This window comes from Hipposideros armiger, unplaced genomic scaffold (assembly GCF_001890085.2).
Source record: "Hipposideros armiger isolate ML-2016 unplaced genomic scaffold, ASM189008v1 scaffold_436, whole genome shotgun sequence".
NCBI classification, from domain to species: Eukaryota; Metazoa; Chordata; class Mammalia; order Chiroptera; family Hipposideridae; genus Hipposideros; species Hipposideros armiger.
The window spans coordinates 543386-569351 of NW_017731786.1; the positions used below are offsets into that span (position 1 = coordinate 543386).

The following is a 25966-nucleotide window of genomic DNA, read 5'->3' on the forward strand; positions in this document are numbered from 1 at the left end:
TGGTGATCCGGGACTGTTTCCTCATATTTAGGATTGGGCACTGGAAAGCCAGTAAGGTCTCACTTGAAGCATACGAGTGGGGCTTGTTTACGATTAGGCTTCACTAAGGCATGACCTCAGGGTAAGCGTGACTTCATTGGGAGATGCCCACATGTCAACATCTAGAGCTCTTTTACTTTTTTTTTTTTTTCCAAATCTTTTTAACCTCCACTTTATTTGTTATTTTCTGGGTGGAAAAGCATTAAAATCAATTTCTCCTTATTCTATAATTTTTATATATCTTTTTTTTATTAGTTTCATGTGTACAAAACAATGTAATAGTTAGACCTTTATACCCCTCACAAAGTGATAATCCCCCTCCCCCAATCTACTACCCCTCTGACATCATATAGAGCTGTTACAATTCCATGGACTCTATTCCCTATGCTGTACTCCATATCCCGTGACTATATATATATATAAAATTATAGTTGACATTCAATATTATTCAGCGTCAGCTTCAGGTGTACAGTGCAGTGGTCAAGCATCTACATCATCCATGAAGTGGTCTCCCTAATAAGACAAGTGTCCATCTGGCACCCCATAAAGTCTTTACTGTAGATTGGTGCAGCCACTGTGGAAATCAGTATAAAGGTATCTCAAAAAACTTTTTTTTTTCTTTTTGAGATGGAACTACCTGGAAATGGAACTACCTTAATGACCCAGAAATTTCACTCTTAGGTGTCTGTCCAGAGAAATCCAAAACACTAATTTGGAAAAATAGATGCACCCCTATGTTTATTGCAGCGCTATTCACAATAGCCAAGACACAGAAACCACCGAAATGCCCATCAGTAGACGACCAGATTAAGAAACGGTGGTACATTTACACAATGGAGTATTACTGGGCCACAGAGAGGCATTCGTTTTCTCCAGAGTAGCGGTCTCCCATCTCCTCAGGGGGTTGGCGTGAGGTGCGATTGGGAGTGGGTGGTTGGGTAGGCAGGGTTATTCCTGGTTTCTGTTGTTCCAGGAGCAGGAAGAAGTGGACCAGCCTTATGCTTTAACCCTAGCCCCTCCCTCCTCAGCCTGTTTTTAGGAACTGGCCTCTTTTTTTTTTGCAAGGCAAATGATTATTGCATGTATTTGGGCAGCCACTGATTGCTACTTTTCCACATGGTCTCCAGACAGGCAGACATTTGTCACAGATTGGAATAAGCCTGTCTGTGCTGACGGAGTGGAATGCAGGGTTCTCCGTTTGCATGTACCAGTCTCCCATTTAGTTCTGCCTCATTGGTGCTTTACCTCGCTATTTGATGGGAAATACTCTCCCCATAAACTTCAGTACGATGTAATGGATTTCTGTAGTGGAAATATTGTTCAAGCCACAAAACCAAATCACAGCAGGCACTTTGTCTTGGGACCATGTGTCTTGCGAAGCAGCCATTTAAAAAGCCAGTTGTATGAAGCCACCGACAGTCACAGCTAATTCACTTTATAGGACGTTTATTTGTATGTATGCAGAATCACACCACCAAACAGAATCATTGCGCTACAGGACTCCGGCATTCCATATCTGTCAGCATGTTTGTAAATAACCTGATTTACCGGGCCTCTTCTTTGGGTTAGGAAATGGTGGAATTGGGGTAGATTCAGATGATGTTCTTTGAAGGCACTGGGGCATTATTATGGATCTTTCAAGAGTGCCCAGCTGCTGGTGGGCTAGTAGTGACGCAGCCTGAGTGTGGTCACTTGTCGAGCTGGCTCGGGTTAGATCCAGGCCCACACTGGGCTGATCCCCCACCCCTTGGGCCAGGAAGGGTTGACAGCAGAGTCCAATGAAAGCCATGTCATGCTCCTACAGGAATCTGATGGCCGCTCTGGGAAGGCTCTCAGCCTCCAAGGCCCTAATCAGAGGTTCTGGGTCTCAGGTGTACATGGGACTCATGTGAGTGCACTTTGAACCCAGGTGCCCAGGTTGCACCCCTAGACCAATGGAATCAGGATCTTTGGGGTGAGACCCAGCAGCAGCAGTTTGTAAAGCTGCTGAAGGGAGAAGGGACGGTACAAACTACTGCTAAATTTTTTGTTGTTTTGTTTTACTCCCGTTGCTGCTACCTAAGCAAAGAAACTTATTTAAAATGATTATTATTTTGCACTAATTTGTATCTGGGGGGAGTGAAAATAATTCATATCATAGTCACTTCATTTCACTCTTTTATGTTTGTGGTGTGATGGGGGTAGATTTCTCTCTCTCATGAAGTAGAAGTCAAGGGCGAGTCTCAGAACTCAGAGTCCAGACACCCGGGGATATTCTTCCAATACATTTTGCTTCTATGGAAAACATGGTGGCAAAGACCATGGCAGGGTTTGTGGGCAGGGCTGGGCACTGGCGCTGTGACCTCACCAGGGTCCCATGTCTCTCCTGGTATGCATAGGTCCTGTGGCTGTCATCAGCGGTGAGGAGGACTCTGCCAGCCCGCTGCACCACATCAACCATGGTGTCACCACACCCTCGTCGTTGGATGCCGGCCCGGACACCGTGGTCATCGGCATGACCCGTATCCCGGTCATTGAGAACCCCCAGTATTTCCGTCAGGGACACAACTGCCACAAGCCAGACACATGTGAGTACTGGGGTCGAATGTTGTCCCTTCTGGGGAGGGGAGGGAAGGGTGGTATGGCGATAGACCATGTAGCTGGGGTTCTGGAAACTTCCGGGGTGACCTACCACCTGCTAACCTCCCACTCTCTAAGAGACCCTCCCTGTTCATCTCAAAACCTGAAGAACAGCCTGGGGGCGCGAGGCCCAGCTACTTGGGGAGAAGTGCTCCCGGTATGACAGGGGACAGGCAAGGCCGGTCTTCTCTGTGGACCTGGCCTGTGATTCAGGAAATGTAACCTGACTTTGTCCAGACGACAGCCCCTGAGGTCCTCAGACCCTCGCTGAAGCCCCCACAAGAGGGAAGGGAATAAAGGGCGGTGGGCACCATTTGAAAGGAAACACCTCCTCAGCTGCTCCCCCAGCGCCCCGAAGTGCGTGCTTTCTGAGACGCTGGTCATGGCCCCCACGCTAGGACCCCTCACCTCCCCACTGCAGGACTCCCTCAGATCAGAGCTCAGGGCATCTGTTTCATCTTCGTCTCCCCCCTTCTGTTGGTTCCAGACCCTCTCTTTGTATTTCTGCTGAGCTCTGTTCAGGCCTCTCCCAGCTCCCAGAGCCTCTGTGGCTTGGTCCTCCAACCAGCAGGCGTTCTCCTTGCTGTGACCCCAGGTTCAATCCAAGCCCATCAACCCTGGTGCACACCCCCTCCCCTTCCACTGCCCCTGCCCCTGCACCAAATGTCAGCTACTTCAGAAGGCAGCACAGAGGCCCCTGGAAAGTGCCTTAGAGTTGGAAGGGACAGACAGATGGCCAGGTTAAGACCTCATCTTTCAGACAGGAAAGCCGAGGTTCCAGGAGCTGTGGGTCCCCCTTCTCTGCCCCCACGTTTCTGTCAGTCGGCTCTCTTGATCTCTCGCTGGACGCGGTTTGGCCTAAGAAGAATCACCTGCCTCTGGTCTTGCTCCCCTGGGCTGAGCTTTCTGTGCTTGGGCCCCACTCTTCGTAGCTCACAGATTGTCGCTGCTCCCACTGGTCCATCTTACAACAGCGTGGGTACTTGACCACCTCATCGGTCTTGGCTTCTGCTTTTCTGGTTCTGATTTTAGTGAGAGGATTAACCACCACAGTGGGAGGAACTGGGCTTGAATGAGAATCAGGTCATCATTTGCCTCCCAACCTTGGGCTTCCTCCATACTCTGTCTTGGGGATTATCAGATGCCCCCGTCGGCGAGAGGAGAGACAGCTGGGCTCTGGACCAGGGCCGGGCAAGGGCAGAAAGATACCTGTGTTTCTGATGAAGAGTGGGGCATGCCATGCAAAGAATGGCTCTGCTCTCTCTCTCTTGCCTCAGGTCAGGTTTGCCCTGGACTGCCCTGGTGTGGCTGGGAGGAAAGCCCTTCTGTGATGGTAGCATGGGTCCAAGCTTGGCCTCAGGCTCAGTTTCTAGGTGACGTTGGTCTTTGAACAGAGACTTCGGCGTTGCTGTGTTGAGTATACAGTTGATTCTTGTCGTTCGCGGTAGTCACGTTCTGTAGTCACCATAGACACTGAATACACGACCTGTTTCATGCACGATTCTGTGTAAAGGCATCGCATAGATATTTGTGGTTCAGTAACGTTGGACTCAGGGCCAACAGCACCTGACACATGCCTGAACGAAGCCAATCGAACACACGTGTCTGACTGAACACGTGCATTTTCTCCATGACATTCTTCCCTGTAGAAACACTAGACAGCACTTTAGCACTATGCTTGGCGGCCGTTTTCAACTGCAAAATCACCAACATAAAGCACAAATATGCAAAAAAAAAAAAAAAGTGAAGTGGCACTAAATGGGCCACAGGCAGGACACGCGCTGACAGCGTGGGAGCTGAAACCAGAAGGTGCGGTCGCCCTGGTCAGTCTCAGCCTGGAGCATGCGCGTTGGGTGGTTCACATTTTTTATCCCTTCTCGCATGTTTGTGAATGACCATGAAAAGTGCCGTCAGTATCGGTTTCGGGGTCACACATAAACTTCAGCGAGTAGGCGAATTTGTATTCCCAGCATCCATCCCCAGAATCCAGGACTACTGGGGATGGACTGTGTGCCCTTCGGGGACGCTCTGGGCTCCTGGTGTGGAGCACGACCTCTGGGTCACATCTGTGCTCCCGTGAGCTCCTGATACCAGGCCGTGAGCACAGCCGCCGGGTGGGAGGCGCCTGGCACGTGGGTAGGAAGTTTCCTCGGAGCCGTTGGAGTAAGTGAGAGCCCTGGAGAGCACTGTGGGCACTGAGAGTCCTCTGATGTCAGGACCCAGCGCCCAGGCAAGGAGCTGTTGCCCTAGGAAGGCACGCAGAGGAGAAGCCTGCCGCCTGCAGCTCCAAACGGCTGTGATTCCAAGTGTCCTTTCCAAGGGTTCAGACAGCACTTCTGTGTAAATATGAAGGGGAGGCGAGGGCAAGCGGGTTTATTGACTAAGACTTGAAGGAACAGGGAACAAACAGTACTTATAGGAAGAAAACCACGAGATGGCTCCAGGTTGTCAGACCCCTCTGATATGCGTGGGCTGCTGGCCTTTTCAGGGAGCGCTACGTTTTGTCCTGTCAGTGGACAGTGGACGGCTCTTAATTGTTTTCAGAAAACACATGTGGCCACGACAAGCCATGTGCAGAAGCCTTGTAACTGGGTTTGGCTGGTCCATGGCTGCCTCCCGCAGCCTGGGAGACGGAGCTCTGGCCCGCCCCCACGAGATTTACAGGCCGAGAGGCAGCAGGTCTCTGATTACAGAGGCTTCATCGGTCCAGGGAAGTGACTCCAGGACACATCCCCGTCTGTGATGAGACACTACCATAAATAATTAAAACCTCATGAGCCTGGGCAGATAAATAAGCAGAGAACATTTATGACGCTGCAGATAAGGCCAGGATCACTCCTTTGGGGGGACAGCAAGAAATGAGGTTAAGGGAGGAGAGATGCTCATATTGTGGGTCCCCCTAGGGGCCCCCCACAGGCTCTCCCATCTGATTCCCCTTCTTGTCCATTTAGGATCGGTGGTTACCAGAGGGGAAGGGGTTTGGGGTTGGGAAAAACGGGTGAAGGGCGTCAATTGTATGGTGACGAGTGGTAACTAGACTCATTGTGTGATCACGTTGTAGGGTGTACAAATACCGAATTATTAGGTTGTACACCTGGAAATAATATAACGTTATATACCAATGGTACCTCACGGAACAACGTGTAATGTGGGGAGAAATCGCACGGTGCTGCCTGACTTTAGGCATTATTTCCCCACGTCCCCCAGGGATGAATTTAGCACAGAAGCACGTTTCTTTGCCTGCCCATGTGTTTGAAAGAAATGGCAGCACACCTTTTGGACCGGAGTGATTAGAATGCTGCCTCCAGCTTTCTCTCTGTCTCCAGTCTGGTCCCTGGCACTTTCCATAGCATGTCAGGGCCGCAAGGATATTTAGAGCTCACCTACTGCGCTCCCTCCCTTATTAGGTGCTTGCATCCCCACGCCCACGTTCACAGCAGTGCTCTGAACTTGACGTTGACTTTATTCTGAGCTTATTCAGCCTTTCCAGGGATTCTGAAAGCGCTGAGTGCAGATGCTCCAACTGGGGAACGTGTGTGGAATCTGGAGCCTAATGAGCCCCCCTCATTATTTATTTAAAGTCCCCTGGTTCTCAAAAGCATCGGGAAATGGATACGTCCCTCCTTGTCACACAGCCAGTTTGGGGTTAGAACCTACAGAATGAGACACCCAGGGGCCGGTCTAGATGAGTCACTGGGGAGAATTACGAGGTATTTGTAGCAACGTTGGGCCCTCGGTTACCTTTGTCACCCTTGTGACAGCCCTAGTCTGCATAGCTGTGCACACGCTGGGGCTGGACCGCTGGCTCTGGTATCGCCGGCTTTCCCACAGGCCAATTGGAAGGCTCCTCGGCTCTGTTTAAGGCCCCGGGGTTCTCTGTTCATCCTGTTTTCCAAAACCCAGAAGACAACTTTGCCTCTTGGTCTAGAGAGCAAAGGCCATCTGGGGAGCGACCCTGTCTTCTCCTTCTGTCCCCCGCTGTGTCCCCAGGTCAGGGCTTCTGCCTTTATTTACAGGTTTTTCTCTGCCTGGGAGGAAACCGTGCTCCAACCCTCCCAGAGTCAGCCAGCCCTCAAGGTCCTCTCCCTCTGATCTCTGCCCCTCCTCGTGGGGCTGCAAACAGGGGCCTCCTCCGACTCTGGCCAACCCATCCTTTCCTCACCCCAGCCCCCAGGTACTGTGTGCTTGCTCCTACCGTTCACCCCCAAACCCCTTCGGGTTCCCTGTCCTGCAGCTCCACCCCTGAGCTCTCATCCCTGATCTCTTTGCAAAACTGGACCGTGTTCCTTTGTGTCTCTTCTCTTGGTTAGCGCCCAAGTCACTCACACGGTGCTGGCTTTTCTCCCGTTCATCTATTCAATAAATATTTATTGAGGGTTTGTGTCAGGCCTTCTCTTAGGCTCTGGAAACATCGGGGTACAAGAAATGCGAGGCCCCTACCCTCAGGGGCTTTCTGCCGACCTTCGACCTTCGTCGCTGATCTCTGCACTGCAGGATGGCACCCTCCCTCTGCTCCCTTGGGACTGCTCATGGGGCCTCCTGTTTTCTATTTTGACTTATCCTTTGATGAGTCACTAGCCTTTATCCCTCATCCCTTCTTCCCAGATCTCCAATTCCACACCCCCAACTGCCGCATTAGTGTAATTCCTGTGGGAACGCCCATCTGCCCTCCAGGCATGGCCCCACACCCTTTTCTTCCTTTCCGTATCTATTTATCATTCAACACCTGGCTCCTTTCCAGCCTCCTGGGCCCATGCTATCGAAGTGACCTTTCCCTCCTGGTAGCCCATGGCTTAGAGGAAATGCCTTGCACTTGTCTTGAACGACTTTGAGTCAAATCTTAGCTCCCCCTGTCACTTCTCCAATGTGTGTTTCTTGTTTCCCAAACCTGACTTGGCGCTTATTCCAAAAGTAGCTCGTCTGTGTCATAATTCTTCATTTTCTGTAGAAAACACAGCAGGGGACTAGGGTAAGAGAAGATACCAACTACCTGTGTATCCGATGACGCCTGGTGAGTGTGTCTTCACTTCTGTGGCACAAGCCTTCTAGAGATATCACAGATAGTGGGCAAGGTCCTCAATCTGCATTGGCAGCCTCCTCCGGACCAAACATCAGACTGACACGTTACACTTTTTGTTTTTTTTTTTAATCTCATGTGATCTGTCACTGGCTCTCTGAGGGAGAAACTGTTGTACCCATGCTATAGACAAAGAAACGGAGGCTCATGGAGCTGAAGTGACTTATTCCGGATCATACCCCTATTAAGAGGGAGGCTGAGATTAAACCCCAGACCTGCTGACGTCAGCCTCCATCCTTTCCCTGCTAAATCCTGTTGCCTAGGATTCCAGCGGTCCGCAACCCCTTGACCTCATGCTAGCCAGCTGCAGAGGAATGAGGACAGCGTTGTCGTTTTATGGCGACTCGCTTTTCTCCGTTTCCAGGATGAGGACAGCTCTGTGCATGGGCTGTTCAGGGTTGGGAATCCCAGGAGAACCTTGGCTGAGGGTCCCTATAGTCACGAGGCTGGGTCAGCCTTGGTCTAGCTAGCTGTTGGCTCTTATCCTGCTCTCTGATTTATGGAATCAAAGCCCCAAGGGACCATGGTTGCCTTTAGATAAGGGATTACTTGGCCCTGGGGTTAAGTTAGATCTTTTTTTTTTAGCAGGTTTACAGACAAATTGAGCAGAAAGCACAGAGAATTCCCGAATACCCCCCCCCCCGCATGTCCCCCCAACCACAGCGTCCCTGTTATTAACGTCGTGCATTAGTGGGATGTATTTATTACAGTTGATGAACCAATTTGATATGTTATTATTAACTAAAGCCCTTAGTTTACAGTAGGGTTCACTCTTTGTGTCATACATGCTGTGGGTTTTGGCAGGAGCACCAGATCATGTTTCCAACACTACAGTATCACACACAGTACTTTCACTGCCCTAAAAATCCCGAGTGACTCATCCATTCCTATCCTCCCTCCCCAACCCCTGGCCACCACCGATCTTTTACTGTCTCTGCAGGTTTGCCTTTTCCACGTGTCATGTAGTTGGAGTCACACAATGTGTAGCCTTTTCAGATTGAATTCTTTCACTTAGCAATATGCATTCTCGGTTCTCCCATGTCTTTTCGTGGCTAGAGAACTTTTTTTCTTTTTATTTGACTAATACTCCGTCGTATGGATGTGCCCCAGTTTGTCATCTAGTCACCTGTTTATCTAGTCACCTGTTGAAAGACACTGTACTCATTGCCAAGGGCGGCCGTAGCAAAGTGCCTGAAACCGCAGAACTGGATTGTGTCAGTTCTAGAGGCTCGATGTCTGAATGAAGGTGCCAATGGCCGCAGTCCCTCTGAAACCTGTAGGGGGAGCCTTCTTCGCCTCTTCCCAGCTCCTGGTGATGTGGGTGGTGTCCCTCAGCTTACAGCCGCAGGGCTCCAATTCTCTGTCCTCACATGGAGTCCTCCCCGTGTGTCTGTCTTCTTGTAATAACACCAGACACACGGGATTAGGTGCTGGTTGTACTCCAGTTCCACCTCATCTTGACTTAACTAGTTACATCCACAATGTCCCTATTTCCAAATAAGGTCACATCCTAAGGTACATCTTATTTTTTTGGCAGGGGACGCAACTCAACCCATAGCAGACATCTTGGTTGCTTCCTATGTTGGGCAAATATGAATACAGTTGCTGTAAACATTTGAGCGCATGGACATAAGTTTTCAACTCATTTGCATGAATACCTAGGTTTGAGATAGGTGGATCGTATGGTAAGACTATGTTTAGCTTTGTAAGAAACTGCCATACTGCCCTCCAAGTTGGCCGCACCAAAATCAGGTTCTTTTCATTTCGTGTCATACTGGCCTCCACCGGTCAGCTCCTGCCCAGGGTCTCCCGGCACTTGTCAGTCATTGCACATCTGCCTTCTTAGCGAGCTTTCAGTAGTGTGTGTGTGTGTGTGTGTGTGTGTGTGTGTGTGTTTATGTATGTGTTTGTATAAACCTTCTGTTTTGTTCTGAGCTATACCAGCAACTGATGACAGTAATGCTTACTGGATAGTCACGTGGACTAATAGTGAGTCCACTTCACTTCTAACTTGTCATTGGTTAGAGGCCCCTTGCCAAGTTCACAACAAAACTGGCCCCTTGACTTCCTGGCCCGTGTTCTCCAAAGCAGCTTGTCACGGTGATACCTCATGGTGCAGCCCCGGGGCCCCGCTGGCCCTCAGCCTTTCAGGCTTCCTTCCGGCTTCCCCGGAAGCCTTGTCAATGCCTTCTCTTTCCCTGCGTGTCATGTTCAGGCTGACTCTGGTCGCTCAGGCCTCCCACACTGGTTCTCTTTTCCACATGGGTCTCCACATAGGTGTGCACTCACTGCAGCCCCCTGGCTGGTCACGTCTTCATGGTGCTTTCCTGTAGCTGCCCCTTGTCCTCCCTGGCTGACCTGGGCAGCTCCGTCTTGGCATGTTTTTCACAGGCCCTCGCTCTCATGAGGCTGTCAGGACCCCATCTGTGCCGGTTCCCTCCACCTCGCTTTTCTCCTGCATTCCTCAGCCAGTCACCAAACATCCACTGAGCTCTTAGTAAGTGCCAGGTACTCCGAAGTGGGCCCTGGGATAGAGCAGGGGACCCACCCCTTCCTTACCCCACTTTGGCTGGATTGCAGCTGTTCGAAGGGCCTCGCCTCACTCTCTTTCCCCAGAGCACTTGCTCCATGTATCTGCCCTGACACACCAGCCTAGAATGCAAGGACTTCACCGGAGATAAAACCAAAACTGGCACCGCTAGGTGTGTGGACTGTGTCCCCTTAGCTGGGACCAGTGACCCCTTCATCGGAAGTGAGCAAGCGGCTTGTTTCCTCCTCATCTTCTGAACCAGCTGGCGGTGGAGTTGCCTTTTCTGGAAGATGAACTGCCAAGGCCAGTTTCCCGCTGTGGTGGGGAGCTTAGCCCGCTTTGTGCACAATGCAGTATTAATAGTGCCTCGGCGTGACACAGATTTCTGTCGCCTCCTAGGCTAACAGACATCACTTAGCGCAGGGGAATGGTGGGGCTTATTCCCAGCCATTTAGTTCACATAATGGACTTGCAGCTGAAATACAGAAAACGGGCTCTTTGTCGGGGAGGCCGGGGCCCCCTCCTGGAACCAGAGGCAGAGGCAACAGCACCTGCTGCTACTCCTGCAGAGTAAACCTCTCTAGGTTTTTCTCGCAGAAGTCCTGATGGACTTGCATGATGGGAGGAAGGGGATCTGGTTACAGGGCTGGGCTGGGAGCGCCTCCTCTGAGGGTTCAGCTGAAAGGAGGAGTCTGGCATTGTTCCCTGTGGTTGATTCAGGAGGTAGGCTTGTCCCGCTGTGACATGGGGATAGCAGGACCTATGTGGGACTGGGCGAGTCTGATGCCTGCCCTCCCTGATCCTGCTGGTTGGCTCTTGATGGTCCCCGTTGGAGGAACTATAGGTCGGATCTCGGTAAAGATGACATGGACATTTTGCCTTAGCCATTTTCACTGGTTGAGCATCTCCAGGCCCTGCTTCTCTGACAGTCTTTCATTCACCATTTTAAATGAACATAAATTAGGATTGTTCCCCTTGGGTTTTCCTTTAATCCTATTTTCAGATCCAATTAGAATAAATAGCAGAGCCCTGAGAAGCCTGTGGTGCTGGATTTGGTGAGCCTGAGGAGGAAAGGATTACTCAGAGACATTACCAGTTTCCTTCTTTCTAGAAAGAGCCAATAATGCCAGAATGGAATAACTTGGGAGCCAAGGCCGTAAGTCCTGGGTCCACACACTTGAGCTTGTCCTAAGGGTCTCAGCCCCTAGAGATGAACCTTTGTTAGCTGCTCCCTCCCAGGCCCCTCAGATCTAGGAACAGTACAAGCATGGCATTTTGTCATTTTTTCCCCTATCCTAGGAAGAAAAAAAAAATCAAAACGATGCCATTTCCCCCAAAATATCTGAAAACACTAGACATTCTTGAGCACGCACTTTGGAGCTGTCACCAACTAGTCCAAAGGGACTGACCTGTGTCCATGTCCCTGAGCCAAGAAACCTGCCTTCCCATTGGGTATCATGACCTCATGTGCTCCGTGCTTTCTGCCATAATCACATACTCAGACTCAGTAGCTACATGCAGTCATGCTAATTAAGTAATTAGGTATAATTATGCTCACTGTAAATACACAGTAATTGGCTTCAAAAAAGTTCTTGGGGGATAGTCATGTGCTTCGTGGTGGAGGAGACCCCCCCATCCCGGAGAAATGTCATGTCATGGTGGCACGCAAGCCCAGAGGAAATGGCTGGCACCCAACAGCTGACAGGGAGTAAGATGTAGCGTGGCTCCTTCGTTCCTGCCCAGAGCCCTGGAAGCAGAAGGACTACTTGTCTTCTTGGCATGTTTTGGCCTGAGTGTCGTCTTCAAGGAGTGGGAGGATTAGCTCCCCTCTAGAGATCCTCATCAGCTCAAGATTCCCCAGACATATCTTTACTCTTTTCTCCTTCAACTGGATTCAGGCATCTAGTCTGTATTTTGGTCTTTAAGGGGTAATTCTGAACCAGCCGAGAAATATGCACAGGGGTCCGCTAGGAATCAAAGTCAAAAGTTGGGCTTTATTGCTGGACGTAAGAAGGTTGTGTGGACGTAAAACCAAAATGGGCTTCTCGATGCCTCTCTGAAGGCCTGAACCTGGGATGCACAGGCAGGGGTTGGGTCTGTAGAGCAGACATTACCTGTCTAGTTGCACAGAGGGTTATGGTCTGCCTCGTCTTTTGCAAGTCGGGAAGCTTAGGGGCTCCCTGGAAAGCCACATGAGCAGGGGAAGCCTTTCTGGTCTGTACTAGCCCCGCCCAGAAGAGAAATATGATGGTAGATGATGGACTCTGCTCGCCTCACTCATCAGATAAATCACTCACTTCTCACAGGGAGAAGCCAAGGACACAGGTAGAAGGAAGGGCTGGGGACTAGCTACCTCCCTTTGTCCTCAAGAAGACAAAAATTCATTTTATAAGCATTAGCTAAAAAGCAGGAAAAGGGGAAAAAATACCTCCCCCATCCTTGGAGACAGCAGGGGAACCCTATTGTTACTGATGGTCCCTATTAGCATTCTCTTTCCAGAAGCCCTTTTCCAGGAGAAAATGGTCATCATCTGCATTTCCTAGGAATGAGCACATGAGACACTTCTGATGGGGGATGTGCCAAAGAGACTGGGATGCTCTGGTTCCCACTCTGCTGCTTTCTCAATGGTCAATAACTCTAGAAACCCCAGCACTACCCGCTCTTAGCCAAGAAGCCTCAAGTGAGCTGTCCTCCCATCTTCTTCCCAGCGGCCTTTCATGCTGGGCTTCCTGAATTGTGCTCTAAGGCTTGTTAATAGTCGTGTATCAAAAATAATGTTCCGTGGTCAAATAAGTTTGGGGAAAGCTGGACTGAATATGATTTTACTGTGGGATTCTGGGAGCCTGTCTGGGAAAGGTCATTGCAGATTTGCAAGAAGTCACGTGGACCTGCAGCAGTTCCCAAAGTTTGTGACCCACCGAGCCCGATTTCTGAGGGATGCCCGTTAGCATCTCCGTGGACACAGCTGTTCAGTGGGTTAACATTCCGGGCTGTTCTGGGGTTTGGGGTTCTGCTTTTTGCCTCCCCAGCAGATGTTACCATCGGACTGAGTGCCCAGATGGGCCTGAACCCATTTGGCACGTGCACTGTCCCATTGTTTCCCAAGCCTCTGGGAGGGACAGGAAGTGGCCACGTGCCATGGGAATGCCTAGAGATGGGATGGTAACATTCTTCCGAATATTTGGCAGAGCACTAAGTGCCCTTCATTCAAATGGACCAAGGAGTTTGTCTGTTCTATGCCTTAGAAGCTCTTACAGGTGTATCCAGCACTGCCTAAAACCCAGATCCAGAGACACTGGCCATGGCTAAATTTTCGCTGTGTTCCTGTCTCCAGGCACATGTGCCCCTTAGGATCAGAGCCTCAGGGAGCTGTTCCTACAGAGACCTGCACCGTCCTAGACGCAGGTCACTTGCTATCTCTCAAGCCACTGTTTCCAAACCATCGTGTGGAAGGTGAAAGCACCTGTATATTCAAGGAGGGAGCAGGGTGCCTGGTGTGTGGCCAGCTGAGAAAGGGAGCTGAACTCTCATTTATGGGGGACCCTTTCATTAGAGAAGAAAATGAATGCGGGTGGTCCTAGACCCTGGTCTCAGCCTGTAGGACCGTGGGCAAGGCATCCACCCTCTTTAAACTTGAGATGAGAAAATGTGACCAACTCAGCTGGCATTGTTTTGAAATGAAGTGGCCTGAGAATTTTAAAGGGCTCTGTCACCTTGTGTAAGTGGCATGTACATGATCATCTTTGCCTTGACAGCATTATTTTTACAACTATCACTACAGTTCTTCATTCAAATATGCTGTTGGGGAAAGCCAGCTTGATGGTGTCAAAAATAGAGGTTTTTCAGAGCTCGAAGTTATTTCTGAAAAGATAAGACTCCTTCTCTCAAGAGACTTCTTTCTCCCCGCTCTAAGAAATAGCATTTTGTCACCCAGACCCGCAGCCACAGAGAGGCTTTTAGGGGGCAGGGTTGTAATACGTTGGTTGTCAGGAAATGATCAGTGTTGATGAGCAGAGGGCTCAGGCCAATTTCCTTTTGGGTTAATGAGACTGAAGAGCTGTGGGCTCAAATAGGGCATGACAGAGAGTTTCATGGTTTGTTTTTTTATTCTTTGTTTTACCATCCCCTGTGTCAGCAAACACTTTGTTGAAACTGCTGTGACTATCGGCTCCTCTGCTCCTGGGTCTACCTGCCCCGTGCCTCCCCCTGAGTTACTTGTGTGTCTGTGCCCATTTGGTGCCCTCTGTCATTAGGGTTTTAATGCCCATCTGCTCGTGTAACTTCCTTTTTGCCTGATCTTATATGTGAGGACACAGGCTCTTCATTCTTTCTCAGCAGACTTAGACACGGGACCTCCAGACACAAATGCACACATATATGGATGGGTCTTCTTCATATCTGTGCACATATTCATGTTTCGGACATTGATCACATCAGTTGGGATCCTTTTGACCAAGTACTAGACAACCCTGAGCCACTGGACTTCAAAAAGAAGTGAGTTGATCATCATATCACTCCAGGGGAGGCTCGTCGTGCAGCACCTTAGCACTGTGGTTCTGCTGTTCTGTGATTCTTTTGCCTCCACCTCTGTGTATTTTGCTTGACCACCAGGTTACAAAATGGCTGCAGCAACTCCAGGCATCACAATCAAACACCTGGTCCAGGGGCAGCACAGAGTAGCCTCTTTTGGTGGGTTGAACGAAATTGAGGAAACCTTTTCCCGAAGCCCCCAGCAGTCTTTCCCTGCTGTCCCATTGGCCAGCATTCTGACATATGTTTATTCCCAAACCAGTCACCTATAAAGAAAATGGCACAACACATTAGGCTCAACCAGATTAATCACTTGGCTTGGGGATTGAACTCACTCTCTCGGAGGCATACGGCCACCTGGAGAGGAGTGACTACCTCCACAGAATCGAGGTCTGTTAGCAAGGAAGAAAAGGAAATGGCTGTCAGAAATGGCAGTGCCTGCCACCCCAGTTCTTCTCCAAAGGAAAAACCCATGCTCATCTAGTTGGTCATTCGGCCTCCCGCTCTTCTAGGAGCAAGCAGAGGCCTCTTGGGGCAGGGGTGGTAGGAGGAAGATGAGAACATCGATCTCATGTAAATTTTGCTCCTCGTTTCTCCTCTCAGGAAGAGCAAGCTGGTAATTTGTGGTTTCGTCATTGCTATTCTGTCTGGTAAATTGTCCTGCTAATTTTCAATGTTCTACTTACACGCCCGAGCAAAGAAACATTCTTTCATGTGGTTTCAACTGGATCCGATTACCTTGGTCGAGCAAGCTGGGTGGAGTCTGGGTGGCCCTTTGGGAGCAGGGGCTGGTGGAGCCAGGGTAAGAAGGTGGGTCGTGATGAGAAGAGAAATAACGTTGACTGGGTACCTACTAAGGGCCAGGCCCAGACTTTTAAATACATTAAAATAAGAATAAAATCTTACAGGGCCTGGTGCTTATGTTGGACATGAAATACAGTGTAAATGTAATCTTTACAAAAGCCATATGAGGTCAGTGCTGTGGCTTCCCTGTTCCGTAGATGAGGAAACGGAGTCATGGGGGAGGTTAAGCCATCACTGTGGTCTCACAGCTCGGAAATGACAGACCTGTGACATGACAGAGCCCGCCGGCCTCTCTTCCCCTCATTACATCTTTCTCCCTACATCAAATCCTCCTGGGATGCAGGTGCTGTGATCCCCACTTTACAGATGAGGAAGCCGAGACGCGGGGAAGTTAAAGTCCTTGTCCAAGGTCACTCGCTGGTCAGTGGAAGAGCCAGGATTGACACTCAGGGGTTTAGGGCCGCGCCTCTTCTTCTGGTCGGGCTGCCTCTCTCCCTATCAGCTGACCCCCACTTCACCTGCACCCCTGCCTGCTGGGAAACTGAGGGTGGTTCGGAGGATTTTCAGACAGATACGAGCGTGGGTGCCCCTTGGTGCCCACCGTGAAGTCAGCGGAAGTCAGTCCCTTTCTAGCACTTCCATGGATCCTGTGTAAGCAGCCACCTTCTCATTCCCACCCCAGGAGGTCTTGGAGAGGTTCAGAGGCCTGGAGGCAGGGCTCCCAGATGGGGCCCAGCTGGCGATGGGCACCGGAGGCGATGCAGTGGCTACACTCGAAGGAGGAGACAGAAGTCCTTGGAGCCTAGTTGACCTCTTTCTCAGCCAAGCCTCCTTTTATCCTGTTCCCTGGTGGGCGTGTAGGTTAATTTGTCACCCAGCTTGTGGCCAGCCAGGCCTCTCACCAGGCACTGTCTTAGCTTTCGTCCCCTGGCCTAGAATTGCTGGTGATGCAGCCGCTCTTCGCGTTGGGATCTGCTGAGTCCGGCAGCCCGGTGCCCCAGGTAATGAGGAAGTGTCGGGGCGGAACTCCTAATGGCACATTGATTGGTTGAATTGTGCTCAGTGTAATTCTGAAAATAGATTTTAAATACAAGCTCGGGGATTTGTGAGCATTTGTTACTTAGGCGCTTTAACTCAATTGTGGCTGCTTTGACAAAGATATCAACACGGTGTCCTGGGCTGGGGCCATGCTGTCCATCACACCAAGACCCGCCCTCTCCCTCCCCAGAGCCAGGTCAGCTGTCCCGAGGGGAGTGTGGGCAGGTGTAGAAAGGTCTCCTTCCCCTTCTCCTCTTGGCAGGGCCCTTGGGAGGGTCGTCTTGGATGACCAACCATCGCAAACCCTTAGTATTCCTTATGCGGATGGAGATAACATAGATTCTGTATTCTCCTTTTACTTCCTCTGAAGTCAGGGAGTGTGGAAGTCATTCCAAGTTTTCACTTTTCCTGGAGCTGCCACTCAGGGGAAGGACCAAAGGGAAGCAAGCCATCATGGAGGCCCAGCTTCTCAGCCTGTTGGCATATTCTGGCCTCACCTGGTCAACTTGGCACCTTGTCTGAGGGGCTGCTGGTCTGGCTTCTAACACCAGTGTTTCTTTGGGTGAATGTCACGTTAATTTTGAGACAATAGAAAAGCTAACGAAAGTGCCTCTGTGAGGAAGAAACCATCAGCAGACCTTATGTATTTCTCTCCCTCTGGCTTATCAGGGACCTAAAATACCTTCCATTTTTTTGGTGCAGGGTGGGTCAGAAACAAATGAGGGATGTTATAAATGAGCCTCCCTGAGGCAAAATGGGAGGCATAGTAAGACTATTTCTGAGGGGAAGTTGGTCAGCGGTCTTTTTGTCCAGGGCTTTTATTCTCCTCCTCCATTTTAACCTCTGTCTGCAAGGCTGTGTTTCTGTAGACCCTTCCCTGGGGTAATTTATGCCCAGCCAATCATTAGAAGAAAACAATATTCTCAGGGAAGGGAGGAAGTAAAAACAAAACCTGCAAGAAAAGAAAAAAAATTACACTCTGCTCTAATAAAGAAATTACTGACGTTCTACATTATGAACTGTATTAATTTTTAATGGCTGAGAAAAGAGTTGATTTATAATGCATCCTTCTCGGCTGCAGCGCCTGTCCCCAGCTAATAAATAAATGACAGGTCTCTGGTATTAAAAGTATCCGTCATTTTACATCATTGGAATGACAATGGAGGGAGGCTTTGACTGAGAGTCCCCAGGGAGCGGCGGTGCCCTGCTTGCGCTGCTGGAGAAGGGGCTGGCCATGGATGGAAGCTCGTTCCTTCCTCTTGGTCTCAGCAAAGTGAGCCAATTAGCCCCAGGTCTCATGGTCTGGGAGACCGGGAGAAGGTGCATGGGAAGAGCTGATGGAATGCTTGGGGACAGACACTGCTGGTCCTTAAGCAGAACTGCCCCGGTGCCTCCCACATGTCTGGGCCAGGCACCGTCGGAGTTCCCAGTTCATGATTTGCTGGTGGTGGTGATGGCTGACACACAACTCCGGTTCACCGCTCCGTGCCTCTGAAGAAAAGCAACTGAAAAATAAAGCCTACCTTTAGTCTCTGTATCCAAAGTAGTATATGCTCGCTGTAAATATTGTGGGGGGAAATCCAGATGAGTGGAAAGAAGAGAATAGGAATTGCCCCCACACACTGCCCCCAGGGCTGACTGCTGTGAGGTGAGCCTGTCGGTGTGCTTGCCTCCTAGTCCTTTTTCTTCGCATAGATACACATACAAATCACACATGCCAACGCATGTAGTATGCAAACGTGGGGTCACGTTCTCTATACGTTTTTATCATCTGAATTTGTCACTGAACAATATGCCACAGACCTTCATGTCATTAAAAATGCTGCTGCTATTTTTAGTGGCTACGTGTGGGTGGCTGGGCCGTAGTCACACTGGTGCCATCGTTGGGTTGGCAGTCAGTCAGTCACAATGTACGCCTCCGTCCCCTGTCACCGTGCCACTCCAGAGGAAGCACAGTGCCAGAGGAAAACGGGGACAATAGACGGTTTGTGCGCAGAGCTCACAATTCAGGAGCAACTGCTATGCCGCGGAGTCCACGCAGTGAGGCGGAGAGAGGAACAGAGTGGCATGTCCCCAGGTGAAGGAGTCCGCCCTCCTGCTGGGGAGAAAGGCCAGAGCAGTCCCTAGTGATCCAGGCATAAGGCACAGAGACACTGCAACTGAAGGGCTGGGCCTGCTTAGTGCAACGGCTTGTTTAGATTAGGGGAGCAGAGGCCTGGGGGAAGTCCCCACAGAGTAGGGAGTGTCTGAGCTACAAAGCTGGGAGGAGTTAGATGGACAGAGATGCAGGGGGAAGGACCTACCAGGCCGTGTAGCTGTATCTGGAAACAGAAAGGGGGCTTTGGAGGGACCAGGATGGAAGTGACGGGTGACCACAGAAGAGGCCCTGGTGTAGAGGGAGTGGGTCCTGTAGATGTATTACGTCGGTCGTGTAGATTATTGAAACAATAATTATGAATTTATTCATAGAGCTTGCCCTTAAAACGCTCCAGTCTTTGTTTACCACACTTGTCATTGTTGCCAGTTTCCCAGCAGCAGGTAATAACCAGAGACGTGAAGAAGCCATCTGATATTATAATGAAAAAGATAAAGCGAAGTAGGTGGTTCCCTCTGAGTTTAGGGATATTTCCCAGCAGCCATAGCAAGGCCCCTGCTCCAGAAAGGAGCAAGATGAAACGGCCGCGGTGTCAACCTTGCAGCACAAGGAACGTTACTTGGAAAAGGAGTGAGGGTTGGCTCTCCCTGCCAGCCGGCTTCGACGCCTTCTGATTTATTTTAATTGTCTTCATAGGCTTATGAAAATGGAAGTTTGCCTGGATTTTGAGACCAGCATGTCTGTCCTTCCACGTATGAACGTATTTCTTGATGTGCTGTGCGCTTTTCTAAACATAGACCAATGCCTTTTGCTTTTGAAAAAAAAAGGAGTAGGAAAGGCTGTGAAGCCGGTGAGAAGAGGAATCAGAAACTCTTTCTGTGAAGAAGCTGCTCTTGTGTCAGGGGAGGGAGATGCCAGGCAGATACCCAGAGCATTCATTCCCTGGGCACCCGGGAGAGCCCGTATTTCTGTCATGTTGAAAAGCGGCAGCCGGAGATCAAGTGCTCGCTGGCCTTCGTTTTATAACCAGCCGGTTGCCATTGCGAAACCATCCTCGCTTTTATTTTTGCCTTCAAATCTTGGAGCCTACATTATTCCAGCAATAGGACTTGGCTGAAAGCAAAGTTTTTCCTTTCCTGCTCATAAGTTCTCTTTCACTTAACTTCCTTATAGAACGTAGGATTTTAAAAAATCTGTTTAGAAAATTTTACCAGCAATTTTACTTATTTTTTGTTTTTAAATGTTTGTTTATTTCTTTTCCCATTCGGCCCCGCCCACCCACCCTCCCTCCCTTTTGGCAACCATCAGCTCCTTCTCTATATCGCTGTGTCTGTTTCTGTTTTGTTTATTCATTTCTTTTGTTTTTTAGATTCCACATATAAGTGAGATCATTTGGTATTTGTCTTCCTATGACTGACTTATTTCAGTTAGCATAATATCCTCTCAGTCCATCCATATTGTCCCAGATGGCAAGATTTCATTCTTTTTATGGCTGAATAACATTCCATTGCATGCGCACGCGCGCGCTCGCGCACGCGCACGCGCGCACACGCACACACACACACACATCTTCTTTATTCATTCATCTATTGATGGACATCTATGTTGCTTCCATAGCTTGGCTATTACCAGTGATACTGCAGGGAACATAGGGGTGCATATATCTTTTCAAAGTAGTGTTTTTGTTTTCTTCTGGTAAATACCCAGAAGTGGAATTGCTGGGTCATAAGGTAGCTCTATTTTAATTTTTTGAGGAACCGCCATACTGTTTTCCATAGTGGCTGCACCAATTTGCAATCCCATCAACAGTGCACCAGGGTTCCCTTTTCTCCACATCTTCACCAGCACTTGTCTTGATTTATTGATGATGATTATTCTGACAGGTATGAGGTGGTATCCCATTGTGGTTTTAAATTGCATTTCTCTAATGATTAGTGATGTTGAGCATCTTTTCCTATATCTGTTGGCCATCTGTATGTCCTCTTTGGAGGAATGACTACCTGGGTCCTCTGCCCATTTTTTAATTGGACTGTTTGTGGGTTTTGGTGTTATATGAGTTCTTTATATGGTTTGACTATTATGCCTTCATCAGATGTATCATTTGCAAATACAGTAAAACCTTGGATTGCGAGTAATGTGGTTTGCGAGAGTTCTGCAAGATGAGCAAACATTTCTAATACATTTTAACGTGGTAAACAAGTGATGTCTTGCAATACGAGTAGTTTGTTTCTGGAACGAATTATGCTCACAAACCAAGGTATTACTGTGTCTTCTCTCATTTTGTTGATGGTTTCCTTTGCTGTGTAAAACTTTATAGTTTGATGTAGTCCCATGTGTTTATTTTTTTCTTTTGTTTCCCTTGCTCAAGGAGCTGTATCCAAAAAGAAATGCTAAGAGCAATGTCAAAGAGCTTACTGCCTATGTTTTTTTCTATGAGTTTTATGGTTTGGGGTCTAACATTTAAGTGTTTAATCCATTTTGAGTTTGTTTTTGTATATGGTGTAAGAAAATGGTCCAATTTTATTTTTTGGCATGTCTCTGTTCAGTTTTGCCAACACCAGTTATTGAAGAGACTGTTTTTACCCCATTGTATATCCTTGCCTCCTTTGTGATAGATTAATTGACCATATAGGCATGGGTTTTATTTCTGGGCTTTCTATTCCATTCCATTGATCTATATGTCTGTTTTTATGCTAGTACCACACTGTTTTTATTATTGTAGCTTTGTAATATAGTTTGATATCAAGGAGTATGATACCTCCCACTTTGTTCTTTCTCAAGATTTCTTTGGCTATTTGGGGTGTTTTTTTGTTCCCTATATATTTTAGGATTAGTTGTTCTAATTCTGAGAAGAATGCATTGGGTATTTTGATAGGGATTCCATTGAACCTGTATATTACTTTAGGTAGTAAGGACATTTTAACAATATTAATTCTTCCTATCATAAGCAAGATATATGCTTCCATTTATTTGTATCTTGTTCAGTTTCTTCACTGTGTTATAGCTTTCAGAGCACAGGTCTTTCACCTCTTTAGTTAAGTTTATTTGTAGGTATTTTATACTTTTTGATGCACTTGAGTGATTTTCTTAATTTCTTCTTCTGATGGTTCATTATTGTTGTATAGAAACAACAGATTTCTACATATTGATTCTGTATCCAACAACTTTACTGCAGTCATTTATTCTAATAGTTTTTTTGTGTGTTTAGTTTTTAGGGTTTTCTTTGTATAGTATCATGTCATCTGCAAATGAGAGTTTTACTTCTTCCTTTTCAATTTGGATGCCTATTTTTTTGTGTTTTTTTTCTGATTGCAGTGGCTAAGACTTCTAATACCATGCTGAATAGAAGTGGTGATAGTGGGCATTTTTGTCTTGATCTCAGAAAAAAGGCTTTCAGCTTTTCATCAATAAGCATGATGTAAGCTGTGGTTTTTGTCATATATGGCCTTTATTATGTTGTGATATGTTCTTTCTACACCTACTTTGTTGAGAGTTTTCATCATAAGAGGATGCTGAATTTTGTCTAATGCTTTTTCTGCATCTATAGAGATGAATCCCTCTTGGTCATGATGTATAATCCTTTTAGTGTATTGTTGAATCCTGTTAATAGAGAATTTTTGCATCTATATTCATCAAGGATATTGTCCTGTAATTTTCTTTTTTTGTAATGTCTTTATCTGGTTTTGGTATCAGGCTAATGCTGGCCTTCATAAAGTGGGTTTGGAAGTGTTCCTTCCTCTTCGTTTTTTGGAAATAGTTGATGAAGGATAGGTATTAATTCTTCTTTGACTGTTTGGTAGAATTCACCTGTGAAGCCATCAGGCCTTGAACTTTTATTTGTTGGGAGTTTTTAAATTCCTGCTTTAATTTCATTGCTAGTGATTAATCTGTTTAGATTTTGTATTTCTTCCTGGTTTCATCATGACAGGTTATAGTTCTAGAAATTTAGCCACTTCTTTTACATTGTCAGATTTCTTAGCTTGTAATTGTTCATAGTATTCTTTAATGATTTTTTGTATTTCTGTGATATTGGTTGTAAGTTCTCTTTCATTTATGATTTTTATACTTGGGCTCTTTTTTTTCTTGGTGAGTTTGGCTAAAGATTTATCTGTTTTATTTATCTTCTCTTAAAAGAAGCAGCTCTTAGTTTTATTGATCTTTTCTATTATTTTTTAAATTTCTATTTCATTTATTTCTGCTCTGATGTTAAGTATTTCCTTCCTCCTGTTTACTTTGGGTTTTGTTTGTTGTTTTTCTAATAGTTCCTTTAGGTGTAGCGTTAGATTGTTTAAGAGTTTTCTTGTTTCTTGAGATAGATCTGTATAGCTATGACCTTCCCTCTTAGAACTGCTTTTGCTGCATCCCCTAAATTTTGAAAAGTTGTGTATTCATTTTCATTTGTTTCAAGATAGTTTTTGATTTCCTCTTTGTTCCATTGGTTGTTTAGTAGCATGCTGTTTTGTCTGTACATTTTTTCCCCCTGTTTTCTTCCTGTAGTTGATTTCTAATTTCATGCCATTGTAGTCAGAAAAGATGCTGGATATGATTTCAGTCTTCTTGAGTTTATTAAGGTTTGTTTTGTGGCCTAGTATGTGATCTGTCTTAGAGAATATTCCATGTGTAACTTGAAGAAAATGTGTACTCTGCAGTTTTTGGATGAAATGTTCTAAAACTGTCCAAGTCGATCTCATCTACTGTAACACTTTAGGGCCATTATTTCCTTATTAATTTTCTGTCTGCATGATCCATCCTTTGATGTGAGTGGGGTATTAAAATCCTCTGCTATTATTATATTACTGTGGATTTTCCCCTAAATATATAATTGCTTTATATATGTAGGTGCTCCTATGTTGGGAGCGTAGACATTTACTATTATATCCTAATCTTGGATTGACTCCTCGGTGTGTGTGCAGGTGGTTTGGGGAGGCCGGTAGGAACTGAGCTGGTGCCTAAGGCATCTGGGACACTGCCTACGAGCAGGGGCATCCCCGGTGGGGAGGCCAGGTGTGCGTGGTAATGCCCTCTTGGTCCCGCCTGGTCCTTTTGTGTGGGCGGAAATGGGCTCCGGCGATGTGTCTGGAACACATTGCGTGACCTTGCAGGCAGGCCAGAGCCCCTGCATGGAGCCCCATTTGCCCTTTCGAGGTGGAGGGGATGTGAACTCCCTCCTCTGGCTCCAGAGAGGTCTCACGGTCCTTTGTAAGTTTCCGCAGCTCCCCAGCCTCCTCCATACAGTCTCTCTGGCTTGTTGCACCCAAAGCGGTCCGTGTAGAAGCGGCGTCTGCGCGACTCTAAGTGCCGGGACGTGTGGGGCCGCCGCTCAGCTCCGAGCATGCGCTCAGGGCGCCCCGCGCACTGCCTGCCGGGAGGAGCCGCTCTCGTCAGGGCGGCCGGGTGCCTGAGGTGACGCCCTGTTGTTCCCGCCTCTCCCTTCGTGTGGAGGCCAAACGCCCCAGGCCGCGTAGCTGGGACCGCCCTGCGCTGACCTTGCAGGTAGGCCGAGGCCGGGGAGAGCGTCCGCCGCCCTGTGGAGGTGGAGGGGCCGGAGCGGCCTCCTCAGGCCCCGGAGAGTTCCCGCCATCCTGGGGGCTCCCTGTGGCTCCCCAGCTTCTCTCCTCGGTCTCTTTCTCTTGTTTGTTGTCAGAAGCTCGTCATTCAGGGCTCGGTTGTCTCGTAGGAGTAACTGCTACCTGTATGCGTGTGTATTTGGTTTTGCTCCCGGGAGAGGCGAGGGCGGCGTCCTCCTATGCCGCCATCTTGGACCTTGTTTATCAGTCTTAACTCTCCTGCCGGGTGCAACCGATCTCACAGATTCACTGCACACACAGACGCCGCTGTGAAACACGTCCTCGCTGTACTACGTCACAAACACGACTGGCGCTAGGTTACGGTAGAGGGGGAAGAAACGGAAGCGATGAGTCACAATACTTCACTGTTCGATATTTGAAAACTCGTGTGCAATGAATCTGTGAGATCAGTTGCGCCCGACGGGAGGATTAAAAAGACCCAAGAGATCCATTGAGAGTAGTGTCTTCATTCTACAGATGAGGAAACTGAGACCCAGATACATAATTCAGTGACATAAAGCCACCGAATTATTTGCAGGCAGGAGCGGGACTAGGTCCCACCGAGTCTCCTGATGTCTCCTGGCCTCTCTCACGTCTCCTGACCCTGTAAGTGGAAATGCAATCTTTTCATTTTCCCCCAAAGAAGTTGATTTTGTCTGGGCCATTTAATAAGGAATGTCTGACAAAGGGGAGCTGTCTGGCTCAGGCAGGTGCGGTAATTGCTGCAGAAATTGGTTTTAGTGTCTTTGGGGAATTCTGCCCGTTGAACCCAGAAGGCATCCCTATCAAATACAGTTTGTTCTAACACTTCCCCAGATTTTACGACCCTCAAATATCTCTTTGAAGTGATTCTTTGTTATTTTAGTAAACTTTCAAGGGACAGCGCCACTCTGCCCTGTTTGATTCCTGGTGAGATACAGCGTTACTGTCTCAACATTTTCGCAGACGTCTTGGAAGTCAGGCGCTGCTGCAAGAGCCTTGCACGTGGTCTGAAATGTCTTTTGCACTCAATAGATCTTTTCGGAGAGAGAGCCTCTGAGTTCCTAATGGTATTGAAAAGGAAGCAAACGTGTGGCCCGGCCTCTGTTTGATCCCTGTGCAGCTTTCATGTCACTTAATACACCAGCTCCTGAAGGGAATTCGTTTCTACTCCGCAACTTCGTAATGACTTCACATGATTTACAGTTGACAAACAGCACACTGGGGTTCTTCTTCGTTGCAGCGTTTCTGCGGGAAGCTGGTTGTCATATCGCCAAATGTACGGCTTCTTATCTCCAGGCGTTTCGTCAACACACCCTAGCTGGTTGGCCCCCTGTGTGCAGAGCCTGTGATGGGCAAGACGCCATGGGTTCATTCCACACCTTCCATTAGCTGGCTAAACCCTGACCCAAAGGAAGACGGCGGTGTTAGTGGTTTGAAAACATCTGACCACTCTACAGCTGACGGTGGAATTTCAGAAGGCCATCAGCATCATCTGGAAACTTGTTAGAAATGCAAATTCTTGAGCTCCCTCACCCCACGGACCCTCAGCCTACTGAATCAGGAACTCTGGGAGTGAGGCTCAATGATTTGCGTTTTAACAAACCCTCCAGGTGATGCGATGCACACCGAAGGATGAGAAGCTTTGAGCTAGACATTGTGGTGGTTTGTTTTTTTTAACCCCCATC

General features: G+C 48.2%; 1 protein-coding gene across 2 annotated transcripts in view; it reads left to right on the top strand.

Moving 5' to 3' along the window:
• NTRK3 (neurotrophic receptor tyrosine kinase 3) overlaps nucleotides 1-25966 on the top strand; it is a 276304-nt gene that overhangs the window by 213948 nt on the left and 36390 nt on the right. For both annotated transcript variants that reach the window (XM_019665218.1, XM_019665219.1), the window contains exon 11: nucleotides 2418-2606. In XM_019665218.1, coding sequence (XP_019520763.1) covers nucleotides 2418-2606 — 189 coding nt within the window. The remainder of the gene's footprint in view (nucleotides 1-2417; nucleotides 2607-25966) is intronic.